Below are 23189 nucleotides of genomic sequence, written 5' to 3'. Positions count from 1 at the left end.
TTCAATCTTGAATTCATCAAACCAGAGAATCTTGTTTCTCATGGTCTGAGAGTCCTTTAGGTGCCTTTTGGAAAACTCTAAGAGGGCTGTCGTCTGCCTTTTACTGAGGAGTGGCTTCCATCTGGCCATTACCATAAAGGCCTGATTTGTGAAGTGCTGCAGAGATGGTTGTCCTTCTGGAAGGTTCTCCCATCTCCACAGAGGAAATCTGGAGCTCTGTCAGAGTGACCATCGGGTCCTTGGTCACCTCCCTGGCCCTTCCCTATGATTGCTCAGTTTGTCCAGGCGGCCAGCTCTGAGTGTCTTGGTGGTTTCAAACTTCTTCCATTTAAGAATGATGGAGGCCACTGTGTTCTTGGGGACCTTCAGTGCTGTAGACATGTTTCGGTACCCTTCCCCAGATCTCTGCCTCGACACAATCCGGTCTCGGAGCTCTACAGACAATTCCTTCGACATCATGGCTTGGTTTTTGCTCTGACATGCACTGTCAACTTTATAGACCTTATAGACAGGTGTGTGCCTTTCCAAATCATGTCCAATCAATTAAATTAACCACAGGTGGACTCCAATCAAGTTGTAGAAGCATCTCAAGAATGATCAATGGAAACAGGATGCACCTATGCTCAATTTTGAGTCTCATAGCAAAGGGTCTGAATAATATATAAAATATATATATTTTTTTCTCCCCAATTTCGATCTGGTCAAATCGCTGCAGCTCCTCAACGGGCTCGGGAGGCGAACGTTGAGTCATGTGTCCTCCAAAACATGACCCGCCAAACCGTGCTTCTTAACCCGGAAGCCAGCTAACCAATGTGTCGGAGGAAACATTGTTCAACTGACGAGCAAGGTCAGCCTGCAGGCACCCGGCCCGCTACAAGGAGTCACTAGAGCACGATGAGCCATGTAAAGCACCCCTCACCCGGACGACACTGGGCCAATTGTGCGGTGCCCTATGGGACACCCGATCACGGCCGGTTGTGATACAGCCTGGAATCTAACTCAGGTCTGTAGTGACGCCTCTAGCACTGCAATGCCACTCGGGATGTCCATGTTTTAAATTTTTTTATGCATTTGCAAAAAATTCGAAAAAAAACAGTTTTTGCTTTGTCGTTACGGGGTATTGTGTGTAGATTGATGAAGAAAAATGTGTATTTAATACATTTTAGAATAAGAATTCAAGGAGTCTGAATACTTTCCGAATGCAATGTATATTCTTGCATTCTTGGGTTTCTTTAACTCACATTGTAGTTGTTATTATTTTTTAAATGTATTTTATTCTGTTTTCTATTATCCATATTATTATCACTGCATTGATGGGAAAGTGTTCTCATGGTAAGAATTTTACTGTACTGTTTTACACCTGTTGTGTCCTGTGCACGTGGCAGATAAACTTTGAAACTTGAAAACACACACTCACACACATCCATGTTCAAGATTAACTGTCCTACTGGACATCTCCTGGCTCAGCAGTGAGAGCAGGGTGGGGCTGTACTGGAGGGGCTGTGTGGATATAGAGTGTCTGCTGTTAATGTAATAAAGACATCTGTGCTCCATTGTAAATGATTCCAGTGGTATGTCATAGCTTTACACACTGAATGTCACTCACATAATCCACTGTTGAACATGTGCAGTGTGTGTGCTGGCTGTGGGATTGTTTTACATTCTGGGAAAGGCATTAACAGCTCCCTCCACAGGACAATACCACCACCATTTTAACCTAATTCTTGTCCTGTAGCGCAAATTCTCATTTAGGTTCCATGACGCAGGCTGCTAATACATGGTGCAGGCCGCTAATACATATTTACGAATTGGGGCTGTGAACGTTGTGGTGATTTCCACATGGAGTAGAGAAATAACAACAAGTAGGGCATGGACAGCTGTCAGTGTATCTAGCTAGCATGCTAACCTAGCTACACCGTATTCAAAAGATTAGCCAGCTGGCTAGGCTATCACTGGTGCTGGAAATGGATTTGTCTTAAGCATTTAGGGAAAACTTTGCCACAGATGGATAGGGGAAACCACTGAGATCATCGTAAATGAAACACCAATAGAAATGTAAGAAAAGCACAAAATAGATAAACAAGTTCATGGAATTTTCTTTCACTGGTGCTTTTTCATTAGAGGATAGACACTTGTGATTTCGAGCTGCGCCATTCAAAGCAGTGGAGCGTGGTCAACACCGTTTTTCTTGGGGTGACAAGGGGAGCAAAGAGGAAGCTTTGCAGGTGCTTCTGATGATTAAATAATGCCATGTTAGTGGCTGGTAACATTGATATAAAAAACGTGCCCTGAAAAGAAACGTAGACTGAAAAGTATTAGCATGTCATATCATAGGGGAAACACACGACATTGGCACGGAATATATCTGATGTTACCACTTTGGATTTACCACTTCAACCCCAAATATATACAGTGCATTTGGAAAGTATTCATACCCCTTCCCCTTTTCCACATTTTGTTACGTTACAGCCTTATTCTAAAATGGATTTAATTATTATTCTTTTTTATCAATCTACACACAATTTCCCAAAATGACAAAGCAAAAACAGTTTTTTTGTCATTTTTTACAAATGTAATTAAAAATAAAAAACAAAAATACTTTATTTAATAATGGTTTTGATAATTTCCAAACGGCATAAGTATTCAGACCCTTTGCTATGAGACTGGAAATTAAGCTCAGGTGCATTCTGTTTCCATTGATCATCCTTGAGATGTTTCTACAACTTGATTGGAGTCCACCTGTAAATTCAATTGATTGGACATGATTTGGAAAGACACATACCTGTCTATATAAGGTCCCACAGTTGAGAGTGCATGTCAGAGCATAAACCAAGCCATGAGGTCGAAGGAATTGTCCGTAGAGCTCCGAGACAGGATTGTGTCGAGGCAGAGATCTGGGGAAGGGAGCAAAAACATTTCTGAACCATTGAAGTTCCCCAAGTACACAGTGGCCACCATCATTCTTTAAAAAAATGTTTTGGGGGGGTAAATTTACAAACAATTCTAAAAAACCTGTGGAAAAAGTCAAGGGGTTCTTAATACTTTCCGAATCCACTGTATAATACTTTGACTAAAACTATGAGTTATTGACTTAAATTGTTGTGCTACATCATGGGTAAAGGATGGGCATTGTCTTTCAGCTGAATCTAAAAAATAATTCTGCTCTTGTGGGCGTTTAACCAGCGCAGCAGTTCCATTTCGAGCCTTTAAAGCCATTATTGTAAACTCAATCAAAACATCCCTGTATGAAAGACTAAAAGAATAGCTTTCTTGCTCTCACTCCCCTCTCTCTCTCTCTTTTTTTTCTCTCTTTTTCTTTCTTTCTTTCTTTCTTTCTTTCTTTCTTTCTTTCTTTCTTTCTTTCTTTCTTTCTTTCTTTCTTTCTTTCTTTCTTTCTCTCACAGCACACACACACACACACACACACACACACACACACACACACACACACACACACACACACACACACACACACACACACACACACACACACACAATCCTACTTGTGAATTTAAACGTAGTCTGTGTGCCCTCACTCCTATTGCTTTAGTTTCTTTGTATTTGATCTCATCTGTTGCTTTTGAAAATATTTTTTACACACAGTGAAGAACATTGGATGACTCGACATGAGTGAATGAATGAGAGAGTTCAATATCAGCCTTGATCTATGATCACATTGTATGCTAAGCAACATCTGAAGCAAACTAATTGTGAATGCATTGATAACAGGTTATTTTACAGTGTATGACTCTGTGTCTACAATCAAATTCAATCAAATGTATTTTTATAAAGCACTTTTTACATCAGCAGTTGCCACAAAGTGCTATACAGATACCCAGCCTAAAACCCCAAACAGCAAGTAATGCAGATACTTTTATTCTACTATTATGGCATGGTCATTACATTGTGACAGTAGGTGGTTGGCACAGCTGGGTAGGCTGCTGTTTTGATGCTGCTCCTCTCCTGAATGGTAGAGATATGGAAGGCGAGAAAGAGAGAGGAGAGAGCGCAGAGAGATAGAGAGAGCAGAGAGAGAGGGATCTGAGATGAATATTTAATGCAGGAGCTGCGTTATGTCATTCCTGTGAATTAGGCCTCGGTGACTGTCAGAAGGGATTGGAGAGGTCAGATGGGCAGAGGGGAAGAGGAGTGGCAGCTGGTTGGATGCGCACACACACACACACACACACACACACACACACACACACACACACACACACACACACACACACACACACACACACACACACACACACACACACACACACAAATGCGCATACCGTATCAAATGTACATGCACATAACCACACGTGCACACACCTAGAGCGATAGTGATTGGCTGTAGTTCAGTGGTCCATGGTTGATGGGTTATCTGTGCGGCTCAGGCTGGGTGTGTGTGGGTGTCACGGGTCGAACTGTTGGCAGTCCCGTAATCCTTTTAAAGGTCAGTCTACCCCCCTCTCTCTCTCTCACTCACTCACTCACTCACTCACTCACTCACTCACTCACTCACTCACTCACTCACTCACTCACTCACTCACTCACTGTCTCTAATCCAGCTGGTGGAGTGAGTCATCCAGGACCACCATGATGGAACTCATTTGTTAACACAGTGTTCTCCCTCTGTTAGTGCTGGGATGGAACAAAAGCATGAACACCCAGTAACTATCCATCTGCGCGTCTTTATCCACCCTATCGCCTATTTCCCACCTGCTCTCACCCAGCATTTTCACTCTGTCTACAGTACTCCTTCACACTCAGTTTCTCATTTTCACTCTGTCTACAGTACTCCATCAATCTCAGTTTCTCATTTTCACTCTCTCTACAGTACTCCTTCACTCTCAGTTTCTCATTTTCACTCTGTCTACAGTACTCCTTCACTCTCCGTTTCTCATTTTCACTCTGTCTACAGTACTTCCTTCACACTCAGTTTCTCATTTTCACTCTGTCTACAGTACTCCTTCACTCTCAGATTCTCATTTTCACTCTGTCTACAGTACTCCTTCATTCTCAGATTCTCATTTTCACTCTGTCTACAGTACTCCTTCACTCTCAGATTCTCATTTTCACTCTGTCTACAGTACTCCTTCACTCTCAGTTTCTCATTTTCACTCTGTCTACAGTACTCCTTCACTCTCAGATTCTCATTTTCACTCTTGTCTACAGTACTCCTTCACTCTCAGTTTCTCATTTTCACTCTGTCTACAGTACTCCTTCACACTCAGTTTCTCATTTTCACTCTGTCTACAGTACTCCTTCACACTCAGTTTCTCATTTTCACTCTGTCTACAGTACTCCTTCACTCTCAGTTTCTCATTTTCACTCTGTCTACAGTACTCCTTCACTCTCAGTTTCTCATTTTCACTCTGTCTACAGTACTTCCTTCACACTCAGTTTCTCATTTTCACTCTGTCTACAGTACTCCTTCACTCTCAGATTCTCATTTTCACTCTGTCTACAGTTTCTCATTTTTCTGTCTCAGTTTCTCATTCTCATTTTCACTCTGTCTACAGTACTCCTTCACTCTCAGTTTCTCATTTTCACTCTGTCTACAGTACTCCTTCACACTCAGTTTCTCATTTTCACTCTGTCTACAGTACTCCTTCACTCTCAGTTTCTCATTTTCACTCTGTCTACAGTACTCCTTCACTCTCAGATTCTCATTTTCACTCTGTCTACAGTACTCCTTCATTCTGTTTCTCATTTTCACTCTGTCTACAGTACTCCTTCACTCTCAGATTCTCATTTTCACTCTGTCTACAGTACTCCTTCACTCTCAGTTTCTCATTTTCACTCTGTCTACAGTACTCCTTCACACTCAGTTTCTCATTTTCACTCTGTCTACAGTACTCCTTCACTCTCAGTTTCTCATTTTCACTCTGTCTACAGTACTCCTTCACTCTCCGTTTCTCATTTTCACTCTGTCTACAGTACTTCCTTCACACTCAGTTTCTCATTTTCACTCTATCTACAGTACTCCTTCACACTCAGTTTCTCATTTTTACTCTGTCTACAGTACTCCTTCACTCTCAGTTTCTCATTTTCACTCTGTCTACAGTACTCCTTCATTCTCAGATTCTCATTTTCACTCTGTCTACAGTACTCCTTCACTCTCAGATTCTCATTTTCACTCTGTCTACAGTACTCCTTCATTCTCAGTTTCTCATTTTCACTCTGTCTACAGTACTCCTTCACTCTCAGATTCTCATTTTCACTCTGTCTACAGTACTCCTTCACTCTCAGTTTCTCATTTTCACTCTGTCTACAGTACTCCTTCACACTCAGTTTCTCATTTTCACTCTGTCTACAGTACTCCTTCACTCCAGTTTTCATTTTCACTCTGTCTCAGTTTCTCTCATTTTCACTCTGTCTACAGTACTCCTTCACTCTCCGTTTCTCATTTTCACTCTGTCTACAGTACTCCTTCCAGATTCTCATTTTCACTCTGTCAGTTTCTCATTTTCATTTTCACTCTATCTACAGTACTCCTTCACACTCAGTTTCTCATTTTTACTCTGTCTACAGTACTCCTTCACTCTCAGTTTCTCATTTTCACTCTGTCTACAGTACTCCTTCATTCTCAGATTCTCATTTTCACTCTGTCTACAGTACTCCTTCACTCTCAGATTCTCATTTTCACTCTGTCTACAGTACTCCTTCATTCTCAGATTCTCATTTTCACTCTGTCTACAGTACTCCTTCACTCTCAGATTCTCATTTTCACTCTGTCTACAGTACTCCTTCATTCTCAGATTCTCATTTTCACTCTGTACAGTACTCCTTCACTCTCAGATTCTCATTTTCACTCTGTCTACAGTACTCCTTCACTCTCAGTTTCTCATTTTCACTCTGTCTACAGTACTCCTTCACTCTCAGTTTCTCATTTTCACTCTGTCTACAGTACTCCTTCACTCTCAGATTCTAATTTTCACTCTGTCTACAGTACTCCTTCACACTCAGTTTCTCATTTTCACTTTCTCTCGCTCTCTGCTCTCTCTTGTCTCTCACCCTTTGGTTCTGACTCTCAATGACAGACCCTTCATGCCGCAGTCTGCCATTATCTTTTCACAGCAGCCAACTTGTGTGTCCAGTGTGTGTGTGTGTGTGTGTGTCACAGGAACGTGTTTGTCAGACAGAGAGAAGGCGTGCGTGTGCACAGCATCCTCAGATAATGTCAGAGCTTGAATGGCCTCAGATCCCAACCTTCAATTTAAAAGAAAATCCCCCCTTTTAAACCTGAGCACTGTGGCCTTGTGTTGTAGAATAGATTACTTGGAGGTGTGTGTGTGTGCATATGTTCTTGGCTGTGTGTATGTTTGTGTGTGTGAGAAATGACAAGCCTTTCTGAGCTCAGGTGCTCAAGTGTCGAGAGCTGACTTTTTACTTCTGAAATTCTCTGAAAAGGAAAGGTGTGTTTTTGTGAGTGACCGTGGGTGTACCGAAGGGAGGTTTCCAGCATACTCTCTACTCTGCCCCTGCAATCTTTACTGTACAATCCCAGTGTCTCTGCCCATCTAATGGCTGCCACGGCTAGCTATGCTCTGTGTATGTAGCCATGTCATATTCCATTGATGAAGTCACATTCTTTCTGTGGGCCAGCTATGTAACAAGCCGGACAGATGATTCCAGCACCTAGCCAGCCAGTTGGGATGACTGGGAGGCTCCGTTTCCCAAATCCTGGACGGGGGACAGGAGCGTGAGGGGGGATTAGAGAGGCTAGAGGTCTACTCCATTCTGCCCTGGCGTAGTAACACATACACACATAACACACACGCACACATAGCACACACATCTGTCCCCGGGAGCCTAACAGCTGGTGCCAAGGACTCTCTGAACTTGGCCCACGATCTCTCTCCTCATCCCACAGTACCATCTCTTCATCTGTCATTCTAGCCATCCATCTGTCTGTCCATCCAATCTATCCATGTATGGCTGCAATTAGAGCACTAGGTTTTAATACTGCCCAACCACGCACATATGGATGTCAAATCAAATTTAACAAAATAATAATTGTCACATGTGCTGAATACAACAGGTTACCTTATAATGAAATGCTTACTTACAAGCCCTAACCAACAATGCAGTAAAAATGTAAAATAAGAATTAGAAATTAAAGTAACAAATGACTAAAGAGCAGCAGTAAAATAACAATAGCGAGGCTATATACAGGGGTACCGGTACAGAGTCAATGTGCGGGGGCACCGGTTAGTCGATGTGAACACACACACACACACACACACACACACACACACACACACACACACACACACACACACACACACAGCGCCGCCCCTTACTATTAGAGTCCTTAACTGGACAGTGATTGAATTAGTCTGAGCCCAGGAGACTAATTTAACTAAGTGCAATAGGCTTGTGCTGCTGCAAGCATTTTTGTGCATCGAAGTGTGTTCTAGTACACAGCTCATACTTGCCTGGATATGCTGTACATTATTGTGAGTTTCCATTTCTCATATCCTTTAATCAAAGGCTATTTGATGAAGCAGGTCCACAGAGTTCAGTATAGTTTAATATACGCCAGAATAGAACATCAGTTTATTATAAACCTGTAGGATGGAGCCTGAGTGGAGAAATGTTGTTAACTGTTGGGTCTTGTTGCCAAGGTTACCACTGATTAGGCTTGGGCGATATACCGTATATACATACCGTAAACTGGAGTATTTTCAAATACTTTAATTGTTATTATTTATTTTTTTTAAAATCATAATTGGTGGGGGGGTGTATATTGATATATTGTGTGTGTGTGGGGGGGGTATATTTACTGTATGTCTGAAGTACATTGAGTGTATGATCACTTCTCCACCATCCTCTCCATCTCTGTCCCCTGTCTCCTCTGTCTCCTCTGCCTTAGACCTGGTTCCTTGCACAGTAGGAGCTGAGTGGAGGGAGGCGTTAGTGCAAGGCTGCTCTGCCTGCTCATAAATATCAGGACCCCACACCAACCTGATTAAATATACACTGAGTGTACAAAACATTAGGAACTTTTTCCATGTCATTGGCCAGGTGAATCCAGGTGAAAGCTGTGATCCCTTATTGATGTCACTTGTTAAATCCACTTCAATTAGTGTAGATGAAGGGGAGGAGACAGGTTAAAGAAGGATTTTGAAGCCAACAGACAATTAAGACATGGATTGTGTATTTGTTCCATTCAGATGTAGAATGGGAAAGACACAAATATTTCAGTGCCTTCGAGCAGGGTAGGGTAGTAGGTGCCAGGCGCACCGGTTTGAGTGTGTCAAGAACTGCAACGTTGCTGGGTTTTTCACGCTCAACCGTTTCCTATGTGTATCAAGAATGGTTCATCACCCAAACAACATCCATCCAACTTGACCCAAATGTGGGAAGCATTCAAGTCAACATGGGCCAGCATTCCTGTGGAACGCTTTCAACACCTTGTAGTTCATGCAAAGACAAATTGAGTCTGTTCAAAAGCAGGGGGTTGCAACTCAATATTAATAAGATGTTCCTAGTGTTTGGTAGACCTAGTGTATATGGAAGAGAGATGGGTGAGATGGGGTTATTGTAGACCCGTCCAATTGGTGGTGGGACAGCAGAACGGATGAGACTCCACTGCCTGATTGACTGTATATTTTGATTTACATTTGTTATAGTACTACTACTGTCTGTAAAGAGCCCCTTGAACATAACATACATGATACATAAGGATGTTCCCACCAGTTTCATTGCCAAATGGTGGTTTGTGGAAAGAGTTTTTTTTTTTTAAATGGACAGATCCTGCAGGGTATCGACTGAGCAACAGAAAGGGTGTGCGATTGTGTTTATCTTCCTTTTCCTCTCCCCTCAGATCATCAAAAACTGGAACGAGAGGCCCGCATCTGTCGCCTGCTCAAACATCCCAACATAGGTGAGTGGCTCCTACTGTACTTACCATAGTAGGCTAAATGAAAGTGTGTCTGTATGACAACCTACCTGCTGAGCAAGAGCAGTTTGGTGGCAACCAACAATGACAGGACGAAACCGAGGTGACATTGTTGTCAGTCTAGCAACAGGTGAAGTCTCTCGCTGTATATATTTCAGCCATGTTGGTTTGAAGAGTATTGATGTGTGTCTCCAGTGTCAGTGTGTTACATGGTGTCACCTCAGCACTTCATGGAAGAGAGTTAGGGTGTAGGCAAATGGAGGAAGCCAGCCAAATTAAATGATGCCCACTAGTGTGGACCATTTGCATGATCCGACTGGTGAGTGAGAGCCACAGAATTTAGGAGCCAACCCACCAGCGCATGCAAACTCAGGGAAATGACAGTTGTCACCTCCCCTCACACTGCAAGCCAGCCTCTCTTTCCACTACAATGAATGTGCGACATACATGCAGGTTAGTGGAGGCTCCTCAAAGGAAGGGGTGGACCATCCTTAGTGAATTTCATAAAATAATAATAGTGAAACATTTAAAAAGTTGTACTTTTTAGATGAAACTATACTAAATATAATACACTTTATTATTGAAAAAATTATTGATTAAAACACACTGTTTTGCAATGAAGGTCTACAGTAGCCTCAACAGCAATCTGTAGGGTAGCACCATGGTGTAGCCGGAGGACAGTTAGCTTCCATATTCCTCTGGGTACATTGACTTCAATACAAAACCTAGGAGGCTCATGGTTCTCATCCCCTTCCATAGACTTACACAGTAAGTCTGACAACTTTCAGAGGACGTCCTCCAAACTATCAGAGCTCTTGAGGCATGAAATGACATGCTGTCCCCCCCAATCAAAGGATCAGAGAATGAATCTAGCACTGAACGCATAATATGCTGTCTAGACCTGGGACACGCGTGCATCCGCATGTTGATTTTGCACATCCACACCAGACGTGAACCAGAGCGTGTCTGGTTCACGTCTGGTGTGGATGTGCAAAATCAATATCTAAATTAACTCTGAACTATTAATTTGGGGACAGGTCGAAACACATGAAACATTCATGGACATTTAGCTAGCTAGCTTGCTGTTGCTAAATTGTCCTGGAATATATACATTGGGTTGTTATTATACCTGAAATGCACAAGTTCCCTTTTTCACAGATCTTTGTATGAATTTTTACTCATTTTGATTCACCCAAAATCGTGTATTCTCTACTCTGACATTTAATCCACAGATAATAGGGGAAACTAATTTCTCCTTCTTCAGCAGTAGTCTTCTTATTCTGTGGAAGAAGTTGGTTGTCTTAAAGTTGGCAACCAACTTTAAGGTGCATTACCAACACCAACTGGACTGGAGTGTGGACCTCAGTTAATCTTTCAATCACCCACATGGGTATACAGTTGAAGTCGGAAGTTTACAAACACTTTTAGCCAAGTACATTTAAACTCAGTTTTTCACAATTCCTGACATTTAAGCCTAGTAAAAATTCCCTGTCTTAGGTCAGTTAGGATCACCACTTTATTTTAAGACTTTGAAATGTCAAAATAATAGTAGAGAGAAGGATTTATTTAAGCTTGTATTTATTTAATCACATTCCCAGTGGGTCAGAAATGTACATACACTCAATTAGTATTTGGTAGCATTGCCTTTAAATTGTTTAACTTGGGTCAAACATTCAGCTTCCCACAATAAGTTGGGTGAATTTTGGCCCATTCCTACTGACAGAGCTGGTGTAACTGAGTCAGGTTTGTAGGACTCCTAGCTCGCACATGCTTTTTCAGTTCAGTCCAGTTCTGTCCATGTTCTATAGGATTGAGGTCAGGGCTTTGTGATGGCCACTCCAATACCTTGACTTTCTTGTCCTTAATCCATTTTGCCACAACTTTGGAAGTATGCTTGGGGTCATTGTCCATTTAGAAGACCCATTTGCGACCAAGCTTTAACTTCCTGACTGATGTCTTGAGATGTTGCTTCAATATATCTACATAATTTTGCTTCCTCATGATGCCATCTATTTTGTGAAGTTCACCAGTCCCTCCTGCAGCAAAGCCCCCCCACAACATGATGCTACCACCCCCAAGCTTCACGGTTGGGATGGTGTTCTTTGGCTTGCAAGCCTCCCCTTTTTCCTCCAAACATAACAATGGTCATTATGGCCAAACAGTTCTATTTTTTGTTTCATCAGACCAGAGGACATTTCTCCAAAAAGTACGATCTTTGTCCCCATGTGCAGTTGCAAACCGTAGTCTGGCTTTTCTATGGCAGTTTTGGAGCAGTGACTTCTTCCTTGCTAAGCGGCCTTTCAGGTTATGTCTATGTAGGACTGGTTTTACTGTGGATATAGATACTTTTGTACCTGTTTCCTCCAGCATCTTCAAATCAAAGTTTATTTGTCATGTCCGGCAAATACAACATGTGTAGGTAGACCTTACAGTGAAATGCTTACTTACAGGCTTTTACCAGTAGTGCAAAAAGGTATAAGGCGAACAATAGGTAAGTAAAGAAATAAAACAACAGTAAAAATACATAAACAGTAGCGAGGCTATATACAGTAGCGAGGCTATAAAAGTAGCGAAGCTACATACAGACACCAGTTTGTCAGGCTGATTGAGGTGGTATGTACATGTAGATGTGGTTAAAGTGACTATGCATATATGATGAACAGAGAGTAGCAGTAGCGTAAAAGAGTGGTTGGCGAGTGGCGGGCCACAATGCAGATAGCCCGGTTAGCAAATGTGCGAGAGCACTGGTTGGTCGGCCCAATTGAGATAGTATGTACATGAATGCATAGTTAAAGTGACTATGCATATATGATAAACAGAGAGTAGCAGCAGCGTAAAAAAGAGGGGCTGGGGAGGGGGGAGAGGGTTTGGGGGGGCACACAATGCAAATAGTCCGGGTCGACATTTACATTTATTTAAAAAAATGTGTATTTTACCCCCTTTTTCTCCCGCATTTCGTGGGATCCAATTGTTAGTAGTTACTGTCTTGTCTCATCGCTACAACTCCCCGTACGGGCTCGGGAGAGACGAAGGTTGAGAGCCATGCGTCCTCCAAAACACAATCCAACCAAGCCGCACTGCTTCTTAAAACAGCACGCATCCAACCCGGAAGCCAGCCGCACCAATGTGTCGGAGGAAACACCGTACACCTAGCGACCTGGTCAGTGTGCACTGCGCCCGCCACAGGAGTCACTAGTGCGCGATGAGACAAGGATATCCCTACCAGCCAAACCCTCCCTAACCCGGACGACGCTAGGCCAATTGTGCGTCGCACTGCGATGGTGGCACTGCGATGGAGTGGCCTCCTCCCTATAGGCTGTCTCGTTGTTGTCGGTGATCAGGCCTACTACTGTTGTGTCATCTGCAAACTTAATGGTGTTGGAGTCGTGCCTGGCCATGCAGTCGTGGGTGAACAGGGTGTGCAGGAGGGGACTGAGCACGCACTCCTGTGGAGCTCCAGTGTTGAGCATCAGCGTGGCAGATGTGTTGCTACCTACCCTCACCACCTGGGTGTGGCCTGTCAGGAAGTCCAGGATCCAGTTGCAGAGAGAGGTGTTTAATCCCAGGATCCTTAGCTTAGTGATGAGCTTTGAGGGTACTATGGTGTGAAAGCGGAGCTGTAGTCAATGAATAGCATTCTCACATAAGTGTTCCTTTTGTCCATGTGGGAAAGGGCAGTGTGGAGTGCAATAGAGATGGCATCAGCTGTGGATCTGTTTGGGCGTTATGCAAATTGGAGTGGGTCTAGGGTTTCTGGGATAATGGGGTTGATGTGAGCCATTACCAACCTTTCAAAGCACTTCATGGCTACGGACGTGAATGCTACGGGTCTATAGTCATTTAGGCAGGTTGCTTTTGTGTTCTTGGGCACAGGGACTGTTGGGCACAGGGAATGTTGAAAATGTCAGTGAAAGACACCTGCCAATTGGTCAGCACATGCCCGGAGCAGACATCCTGGTAATCCGTCTGTCCCCGCAGCCTTGTGTATGTTGACCTTTTTAAAGGTCTTACTCACGTCTTATACGGAGAGCATGATCACACAGTCGTCCGGAACAGCTGATGCGCTCATGCATGCCTCAGTGTTGCTTGCCTCGAAGTGAGCATAGAAGTGATTTAGCTCATCTGGTAGGCTCGTGTCACTGGGCAGCTTGCGGCTGTGTTTCCCTTTGTAGTCTGTAATAGTCTGTAAGCCCTGCCACATAAGACGAGCGTCGTAGCCGGTGTAGTATGATTCAATCTTAGCCCTGTATTGACACTTTGCCTGTCTGATGGTTTGTCGGAGGGCATAGCAGGATTTATTGTACGCTTCTGGGTTAGAGTCCCGCATCTGGAAAGCGGCAGCTCTACCCTTTAGCTCAGTGGGAATGTTGCCTGTAATCCATGGCTTCTGGTCGGGATATGTACGTACAGTCACTGTGGGGACAATGTCCTCGATGCACTTATTGATAAAGCCATGACTGATGTGGTGTACTCCTCAATGCCATCGGAAGAATCCCGGAACATGTTCCAGTCTGTGATAGCAAAACACCATTTGTTTATAGACCAAGTCACTGGTGCTTCCTGCTTTAATTTTTCTTGTAAGCAGGAATCAGAAGGATAGAGTTGTAACTGGATTTACCAAATGGAGGGCGTGGGAGAGCTTTGTTCGCGTCTCTGTGTGTGGAGTACATGTGATCTAGAATTTTTTTCCCTCTGGTTGCACATTTACCATGTTGATAGAAATTTGGTAGAACTGATTTAAGATTCCCTGCATTAAAGTCTCCGACCACTAGGAGCGCCGCCTCTGGGTGAGTGGTTTCCTGTTTGTTTGAGTGGTTTCCTGTTTGTCCTTATACAGCTGACTGAGTGCGGTCTTAGTCCCAGCATCTGTCTGTGGTGGTAAATAAACAGCCACGAAAATTTTGCTGAAAACTCTAGGCACTAAAACTCTAAGTAGTGTGGCCTGCAATTTATCACAATATACTCTACTTCAGGCGAGCAAAATCTAGAGACTTCCTAAGATTTCGTGCACCCGCTGTTGTTTACAAATATGCACAGACACCCCCCTCGTCTTACTAGAGTGACCTGTGACCTGAATATCCATGTCGTCATTCAGCCACGATTCCGTGAAACATAGGATATTACAGTTTTTGATGTCCCGTTGGTAGGATATTCGTGAACGTACCTCGTCTAGTTTATTGACCAATGATTGCACGTTGGCGAGTAGTATTGACGGTAATGGCAGCTTCCCCACTTGCCCTCTCCGGGTCCTGACCAGGCATCCAGCTCTTTGTCCTCTGTACCTGCGTCGCTTCCTCTCGCAAATAACGGGGATGTCGGCCCTGTGGTGTGTTTGGAGAATGTCTTGTGCGTCGTCCTTGTTGTAGAAAAAATCTTTGTCTAATCCGAGGTGAGTGATCACTGTCCTGATATCCAGAAGCTCTCTTTTGCCGTAAGATATGGTTGCAGAAACGTTATGTACAAAATAAGTTACAAATGATGCAAAAGAAACCCACTTAATAGCACAATTCGTTGGGCGCCCGTTAAACTGCTGCCATTTCTTCCGGCGCCATTTTACTACTTCATAAGGTCCTTTTATTTGCACTTTTTGCACCAAAGTACGTTCATCTCTAGGAGACAGAACGCTTCTCCTTCCTGAGCGGTATGACGCCTCCGTGGTCCCATGGTGTTTATACTTGCGTACTATTGTTTGTACAGATGAACGTGGTACCTTCAGGCGTTTTGAAATTGCTCCAAAGGATGAACCAGACTTGTGGAGGTCTACCATTTTTTTTCTGAGGTCTTGGTTGATTTCTTTTGATTTTCCCATGATTTTCCCAAATGAAGAGGCACTGAGTTTGAAGGTAGGCCTTGAAATACATCCACAGGTACACCTCCACCTCAAATGATGTCAATTAGCTTATCAGAAGCTTCTATAGTCATGACATAATTTTCTGGATTTTTCCAAGCTGTTTAAAGGCACAGTTAAAAAGTACTTGTGTCATGCACAAAGTATATGTCCTAACCGACTTGCCAAAACTATAGTTTGTTAATAACAAGACATTTGTGGAGTGATTGAAAAACGAGTTTCAATGACTCCAACCTAAGTGTATGTAAACTTCCGACTTCAACTGTATGTTCCTAAAATGCTCCTCTCCAGTGAGGAGATGGGAGAGGTGGGACTTGCAGCGCGTCAGGCGTCAAGGATAGAACCAAGTTCTATTTTAGCGCCTGGCTACGCAGAGCTGTTAAGATTAAATGTTTGACTAACATGTATGTGTACATTTATTTTGCAATGCGAGTGGTGTGGTCAGCATGTACGCTACAGCTAACTAGCACTGCAGTGCATAAGATGTGGTGAGTATTTGACTCAAAGAGGAAAACAATAGTTGAACAGTTTTGAACAAAGTCATTTCTTTGGCTATGATTATCCAACACAACACTGGAAATCTTCCAAGTCAAAGTACACTTTTGGTTTTACTAATTTATTGCCACCTGCTAAGCTGTAATGGCCAAACTGTAACTGCTGTACTGCATGATTGTAGCGTGTTAGTTATATTAGCTATGTTGTCTATGATGTTACTTTAGCTAATATGGTGACCACGATGTAGGCTGTGTGTAACGTGTAGTGGTTTGGCTTGGAATGGTTTTTTCACCTGGTCACACACAGCTAATGGGTTGTGCATTGAAGTCCACAAACAAAGGGAGAACGTGAAAGGAGGAGAGCGCGTAGTGAGAAGGAATACAACTTGGCTGCTATGAAAGTGAACTGTTTTTACATGTGATCAGGGGCGGATTCATTCCGCCGATTCTGTTGAAAAGGTTTCTTAAACGGAAGCGAACAGAACGAAATGGAGATAAACATACCTGAATTTGTCCAATAGAAACTCTTGTTTGAAACTGTTGGACTAATGATTACACCCTAGATCAGCTAGACGCAGGCAAGAATGTGCAAGGCAGTATTGAATGTGTCACTATCTGTCCATGTGTCCGTGAAAATTTGAGTATCATGTAGTAGCCGTAACCTATCGATGTTACATTGAACTGGGTGAATGGAACATGAATGGCAGTCATCCAATATGCTGTAATAGAAATAATGCCATGCTCATGAAAAAAAAGAATTATCCTCAGTCATCTTAAACGGCACCAACCGCCACTGATGCAGGTGTGTGTTTGTGCGAGTGTGTATGTGAGGTATGTGTAACAGGAATGTCAATTCGTGAGATTTGTGTTGGTGGTTAGCTGTGTGGCTGAAAACGGGGGGGCACTGTGTGTGTGTGCGGTGTGTGTGTGTGAGCAGGTGGGTGTGAGCAGGTGGGTGTGAGCAGGCAGCAGCAAGCAGGCCAGTGAGACAACATGTAATTACACTTTCAAAGCCATAGAGAGAAAGGGGGATAGGTAGGGAGGGCGGACCGGATAAAGCGAGGGAGGAGAGGACGAAAGAAGAGTTCATAGCACAGCATGAATGCCTCTTCTCCTACTGCCTGACTATATTAATGAGCTTCACCCAGTCACATCTTCAAACTACACACGCAAGCACCTACTTCCTTTTTCTCTCTTCCTTCCTTTTGCATTTTTAGTTTTGCTTTCACTTGCTTCTCGTTACTATCTTCCCTCTTTCTGCATTCTCCTCTCTTCGCAATTGCTTTTTCCTTGTCCGTCCGGCCGTCCCTCTCTCTTTCTGCTGGTCCACCCGCCCTCCCCATCTGTCTCTCACCTATCCCCTTCCTCTCTCTCTCTCTCTCTCTCTCTCTCTCTCTCTCTCTCTCTCTCTCTCTCTCTCTCTCTCTCTCTCTCTCTCTCTCTCTCTCTCTCTCTCTCTCTCTCTCTCTCCCCTAAAGCACACTCCTTCTCTCCATCTCTTTCCCTTCACCTCACCTCACCTCTCTGTCAAAGGGACAGCTTGTCATGTTTTCTGCTTGGACTGCGGATAAACTCCTAACAAAGGGAGCAATTGAGAGAGAAAGGTAGAGAGAGGGGAAGGGAGGAACGGAGTGCACTGCCACTGGCAGGGCAAGCTAATTCATTCCAACACACACATACACACGCACGCACACACTGACTCTCTGCCCCCTCACTGTGGCATCTTCGCTCCCTTTTGCATCATAAACACACGTGACAGACATTGCAGGCCTATACACACATGACTCACACACACCACCTACCCTTGATACGCACTTTTGGCCTTCACCTCCTATCAAACATAACTAAACACTCTCTCTACAGTACAGGAACACACTTATGCAGGCACATGTTGACTCACAAACACACATCCTGTATGGTTGCTCACCATGCTTTGAATGGCGTTAGCTTTGGAAGTCTGTGTGTTCCCAGTGGAAATCCTGGTATTCCATGGTGAGCACAGAAGCTCAGTGGGAACGTCTACATTATTCCCCTTTGTTCACACAGAGGCATGCCAGGCATGGGTACGTGTGTGTCATCCATCGGAAAAGGGGTGGATCATTAGGATTGGGAATGTTCGGATTTCATTGCGTCTGTATATCACTGAGGTGTTACTAACACATACAGTATGTGTTAGTACAAACTTGATCTCTTACGCCACACATGCCACATGCTAACACATCGTGTGTATTATACTGGCCACTGAAGACCGTGAACAGACATGCTACAGGACGTAAGTGGCAGTGCAATGCTACTCCCACTGATACCTGCTCCTGTCACCTGAATGAAACGGCGTAACCTCCTACCCAGAAGGGGCTTCACTTCCACAGCCAGAGGCAACAGGGGATTGAGGGAGTGTGCGTTTGCCCACACAAATATCTTGCTTTCCAGGAACTGTAGGTCACAATGTGGCACAAACAAGCTCTCACTGTCCTAAGTGCGTCCCTGGGGCTCAGGGCGAAAGCGGAGTGGGTAATTGACGAGGCGAGAGACAAGGAGATGAGGGATGGCTGTTATTTAACTCTCTTCTCTGTTTCTCTCCCTGTGTGTCTGTGTGTCTGTCTGTCCTACAGTACGACTACACGAAAGTATCTCAGAGGAAGGCTTCCATTACCTTGTCTTTGACCTGTGAGTATACTGATACCGTATACTCTCACAACTCTCATACTTAATGGTGCTTACTGCTTATAACACCAGAGAATACAACGTGGCTTTGATTCCTACAGAGGCCACATGTAATGACTATGTGTATTAGTTCATTATGTCTGCTGAATGACCACATTATTATCATGAGTACATCTAATACCCAGAACCATCAGAAATGTTTATTTCTTTAGTTACAGTAATACCTACTTTGTTGTTGTACTCCAGAGGCTTTGATGGCGTGTATGGGTATCGGCAGTGGTGTACACCAGTGTTAACCATCTCCAGTCCCTGATTTATGTGTGTGTGTGTGTGTGTGTGTGTGTGTGTGTGTCCAGTGGAACATGCTCTCTCTGGGCTGTGTTTCCTGTTGTCTCTGGTAGACTGGGTGTTTGCCATCATACCATCATGGTTCCAGACTGGTGTCCATGTGTCAACTAAGCTGTTGTTTCTCTCCTCCCAGTGTCACCGGTGGAGAGCTGTTTGAAGACATTGTTGCCAGAGAGTATTACAGTGAGGCCGATGCCAGGTGGGAACACACACACACTCCTGTGCACGCACGCACGCACGCACGCACGCACACACACACACACACACACACACACACACACACACACACACACACACACACACACACTCCTATATGCACACAAACAGTACCAGTCAAAAGTTTGGGCACGCCTACTCATTCAAGGGTTTTTCTTTATTTTTTACTATTTTCTACATGGTTCATCAAAACTATGGAAGGACACATATGGAATCATGTAGTCACCAAATATAGTTTATATTTGAGATTCTTCAAAGTAGCCACCCTTGATGACAGCTTTGCACACTCTTGGCATTCTCTCAACCAGCTTCATGAGGAATGCCTTTCCAACAGTCTTGAAGGAGTTCCCACATATGCTGAGCACTTGTTGGCTGCTTTTCCTTCATTCTGCGGTCCAACTCATCCCAAACCATCTCAATTGGGTTGAGGTCGGGTGATTGTGGAGGCCAGGTCATCTGATGCAGCACTCCATCACTCTCCTTCTTGGTCAAATAGCCCTTACAGAGCCTGGAGGTGTGTTGGGTCATTGTCCTGTTGAAAAACAAATGAAAGTCCCACTAAGCGAAAGCCAGATGGGATGGCGTTTCACTGCAGAATGCTGTGGTAGCCATGCTGGTTAAGTGTGCCTTGAATTCTAAATAAATCACTGACAGTGTCACCCGCACAGCAACCCCACACCTCCTCCTCCATGCTTCACGGTGGTAACCACACAGGCAGATATCATCTGTTCACCTACTCTGCGTCTCACAAAGACACGGCGGTTGGAACGTAACATTTCAAATTTGGACTCATCAGACCAAAGGACAGATTCCCACCGGTCTAATGTCCAATGCTCATGTTTCTTGGCCCAAGCAAGTATCTTCTTCTTATTGGTGTCCTTTAGCAGTTGTTTCTTTGCAGAAATTCCACCATTCACGCAGTCTCTTCTGAACAGCTGGTGTCTGTTACTTTATTTGGGCTGCAATCTGAGGTGAAGGTAACTCTAATTAACTTATCTTCTGCAGCAGAGGTAACTCTGGGTCTTCCTTTCCTGTGGTGATCCTTGTGAGAGACAGTTTCATCATAGCGCTTGGTGGTTTTTGTGACTGCACTTGAAGAAACTTTCAAAATAATGAAAATAATGAAATAATGACTGTCATTTTCTCTTTGCTTATTTGATCTCTTCCTGCCATAATATGGACTTGGTCTTTTACCAAATAGGGCTATCTTCTGTATACCTCCCATGCCTTGTCACAACGCAACTGATTGGCTCAAACGCATTAAGAAGGAAATACACTTTTAGCAAGGAACATCCATTAATTGAAATGCATTCCAGGTGACTACCTCATGAAGCTGGTTGAGAGAATGCCAAGAGTGTGCAAAGCTGTCATTAAGGCAAAGGGTGGCTACTTTGAAGAATCTCAAATATATACACTTTTTTGGTTACTACATGATTCCATATGTGTTATTTCAAAGTGTTGATGTCTTCACTATTAGTCTACAATGTTGAAAATAGTAAAAAAAATAAAGTAAAACTCTTGAATGCGTAAGAGTGTCCAAACTTATGACTGGTACTGTATATAGTACAGTACACACTATCATTCTACATCCATGTTGAGAACACACAACACTGCAACTGTTGCCCCCAACCTATGTTTGTTTGCATCTCACTTGGCTTCCGTTGAAACACAGCTGTGTCTATATCATAACATGTACCTTTGGAAACCTTTGTACATATGAACTTAATACTGGCAAATACATCCTCTTCTTCACCACATGGATATTGTGTATACAGTGGGACAAAAAGGTATTTAGTCAGCCACCAATTGTGCAAAAGTTCTCCCACTTACAAAGATGAGAGAGGCCTGTAATTTTCATCATAGGTACACTTCAACTATGAAAGACAAAATGAGAAAAAAAATCCAGAAAATCACATTGTAGGATTTTTAATGAATTTATTTGCAACTATGCAGTACCACACTCATGCTTTCCTCCCTAGGGTGAGCATTGTCCTGGCAGGGTGTTTGTGTGCTGTGTGGGAGAGAATGAAACTTGGTGTGGGCCAGGGGTGAGTGTGGCTCTCAGAGGGGGAAGGAAGCTGCAGTCAGCATGTGGACATTATGGAGGCTCATTGCTCTGTTCTGGCTGCAAAGAGTTTCTGGGGTCGGGCTCAACCACGTTGCCTGAGCTGCTCATTTAATCAAGCAGAAGAGGAAGAGAGTGAATATGATAGATAGGGTGAAAAATGCCTCTGGGAGTGTGACTCCTCACTAGTACACGGAGACGAGAGGGAGATGCAGAAACAGAGGGACAGGGAAAGAGACTGGATAACCAAGAGAGGGTGAGAAAAAGAGGAGAGGGGACAAGGAGGGGGAGATAAAGAGTGTGGGTAGAGTGAGAACAAATGTGTATGAAAGATAAGAGTGGCAACAGAGAGTGAAGGGGAAATGGATTCTGAAAATGTGTGTGTGTAGGCCCATGTCTCCCCGAGACTGAAGGAGGGAGGAAGGGAGAGAGGGCAAGAGACGGGGAGACTTTATTGGGGAAAGGCAGTTCTGGTGCCTGCGTAGTGGAATGCAGGGCACAGATTTGGCCAAATTTGGACACAAGACATGCTTTTCTCCTGATTACTCTGAAAGAAAAACACAGAGAATATATCACGAGTACCACGGCCTCCTAGGACTCTCTCTCTCTCTCTCTCTCTCTCTCTCTCTCTCTCTCTCTCTCTCTCTCTCTCTCTCTCTCTCTCTCTCTCTCTCTCTCTCTCTCTCTCTCTCTCTCTCTCTCTCTCTCTCTCTCTCTCTCTCTCTCTCTCTCTCTCTCTCTCTCTCTCTCTCTCTCTCTCTCTCTCTCTCTCTCTCTCTCTCTCTCTCTCTCTCTCTCTCTCTCTCTCTCTCTCTCTCTCTCTCTCTCTCTCTCTCTCTCTCTCTCTCTCTCTCTCTCTCTCTCTCTCTCTCTCTCTCTCTCTCTCTCTCTCTCTCTCTCTCTCTCTCTCTCTCTCTCTGGAAAGGGGCTCTCTCTCAATGCTTGATTGATGTAAAACAGCACATTAGTGGCTGCCCAGGTCTGTTTTTAAGTAATACAATGTGTTAGAGAGTAAATAGAAGGTTGAACCAAAAACCAGAAACCGGACCCTGTACTATCAAACCCACTTCTCCTCACACATACTGAAGTTGATAATGACCTTATTCACTATGGCAGTTGTGGTGAGTCTACAGATGAAATCTCTGATAATGTAGCCCAAATAGGTGGTTGTTTTTACCCACAGATCGTGGAAAACTGCAGATAAGTCACCTTGGCAGTTGCCGGCAATGTTTCGAGTAAGGGCCAAAAAGCAACAACTTCATTATTACTCGACCTTTGCCTTAAAACTCCATTTGAGTGGTAGGCCCATCTAGATGGAATATAACTGCGTGTGTGTAATTCGTCCAGCCAGATTGTGGGGAGGATATGACAGATGTGAGGTCGACAGTAGGAAATTTGCCTTGGCGCTGAGGGGACATGCTAATATATCTGCTGTCTCGCAGGCTTTTGGGTTCAAAGAAAACAGAGCTATTAGGGAAAAAGGGCTGAGGCTAGCGAGGTTCCTCTGGCTCCACACAGAGTCCTCTGCACAGTTGCTCTTCCTCTGTCTTTCTCAGCATCCCTCTGTCTTTCTCAGTCTCCCTATTTGCTCTCTTTCAGTCTCTCTCTGTCTGTCTGGCTCTTTCTCGCTGTTTTTCTCTTGGCTCTCTCTCTGTC

At 43.8% G+C, this 23189-nt stretch overlaps 1 protein-coding gene across 23 annotated transcripts in view; it reads left to right on the top strand.

Moving 5' to 3' along the window:
• The window catches only part of LOC118369681 (calcium/calmodulin-dependent protein kinase type II subunit gamma), a 112719-nt gene that overhangs the window by 43483 nt on the left and 46047 nt on the right, over positions 1 to 23189 (top strand). For all 23 annotated transcript variants that reach the window (XM_052498538.1, XM_052498539.1, XM_052498543.1 and 20 more), the window contains exons 3-5: positions 9824 to 9883; positions 18853 to 18907; positions 19386 to 19451. In XM_052498538.1, the coding sequence (XP_052354498.1) occupies positions 9824 to 9883; positions 18853 to 18907; positions 19386 to 19451 (181 nt within the window). The remainder of the gene's footprint in view (positions 1 to 9823; positions 9884 to 18852; positions 18908 to 19385; positions 19452 to 23189) is intronic.

This window comes from Oncorhynchus keta, chromosome 36, assembly GCF_023373465.1.
Source record: "Oncorhynchus keta strain PuntledgeMale-10-30-2019 chromosome 36, Oket_V2, whole genome shotgun sequence".
NCBI lineage: Eukaryota > Metazoa > Chordata > Actinopteri > Salmoniformes > Salmonidae > Oncorhynchus > Oncorhynchus keta.
Note: the sequence above shows the minus strand (reverse complement) of the source record. Positions and strands in the feature narration are given on the sequence as shown.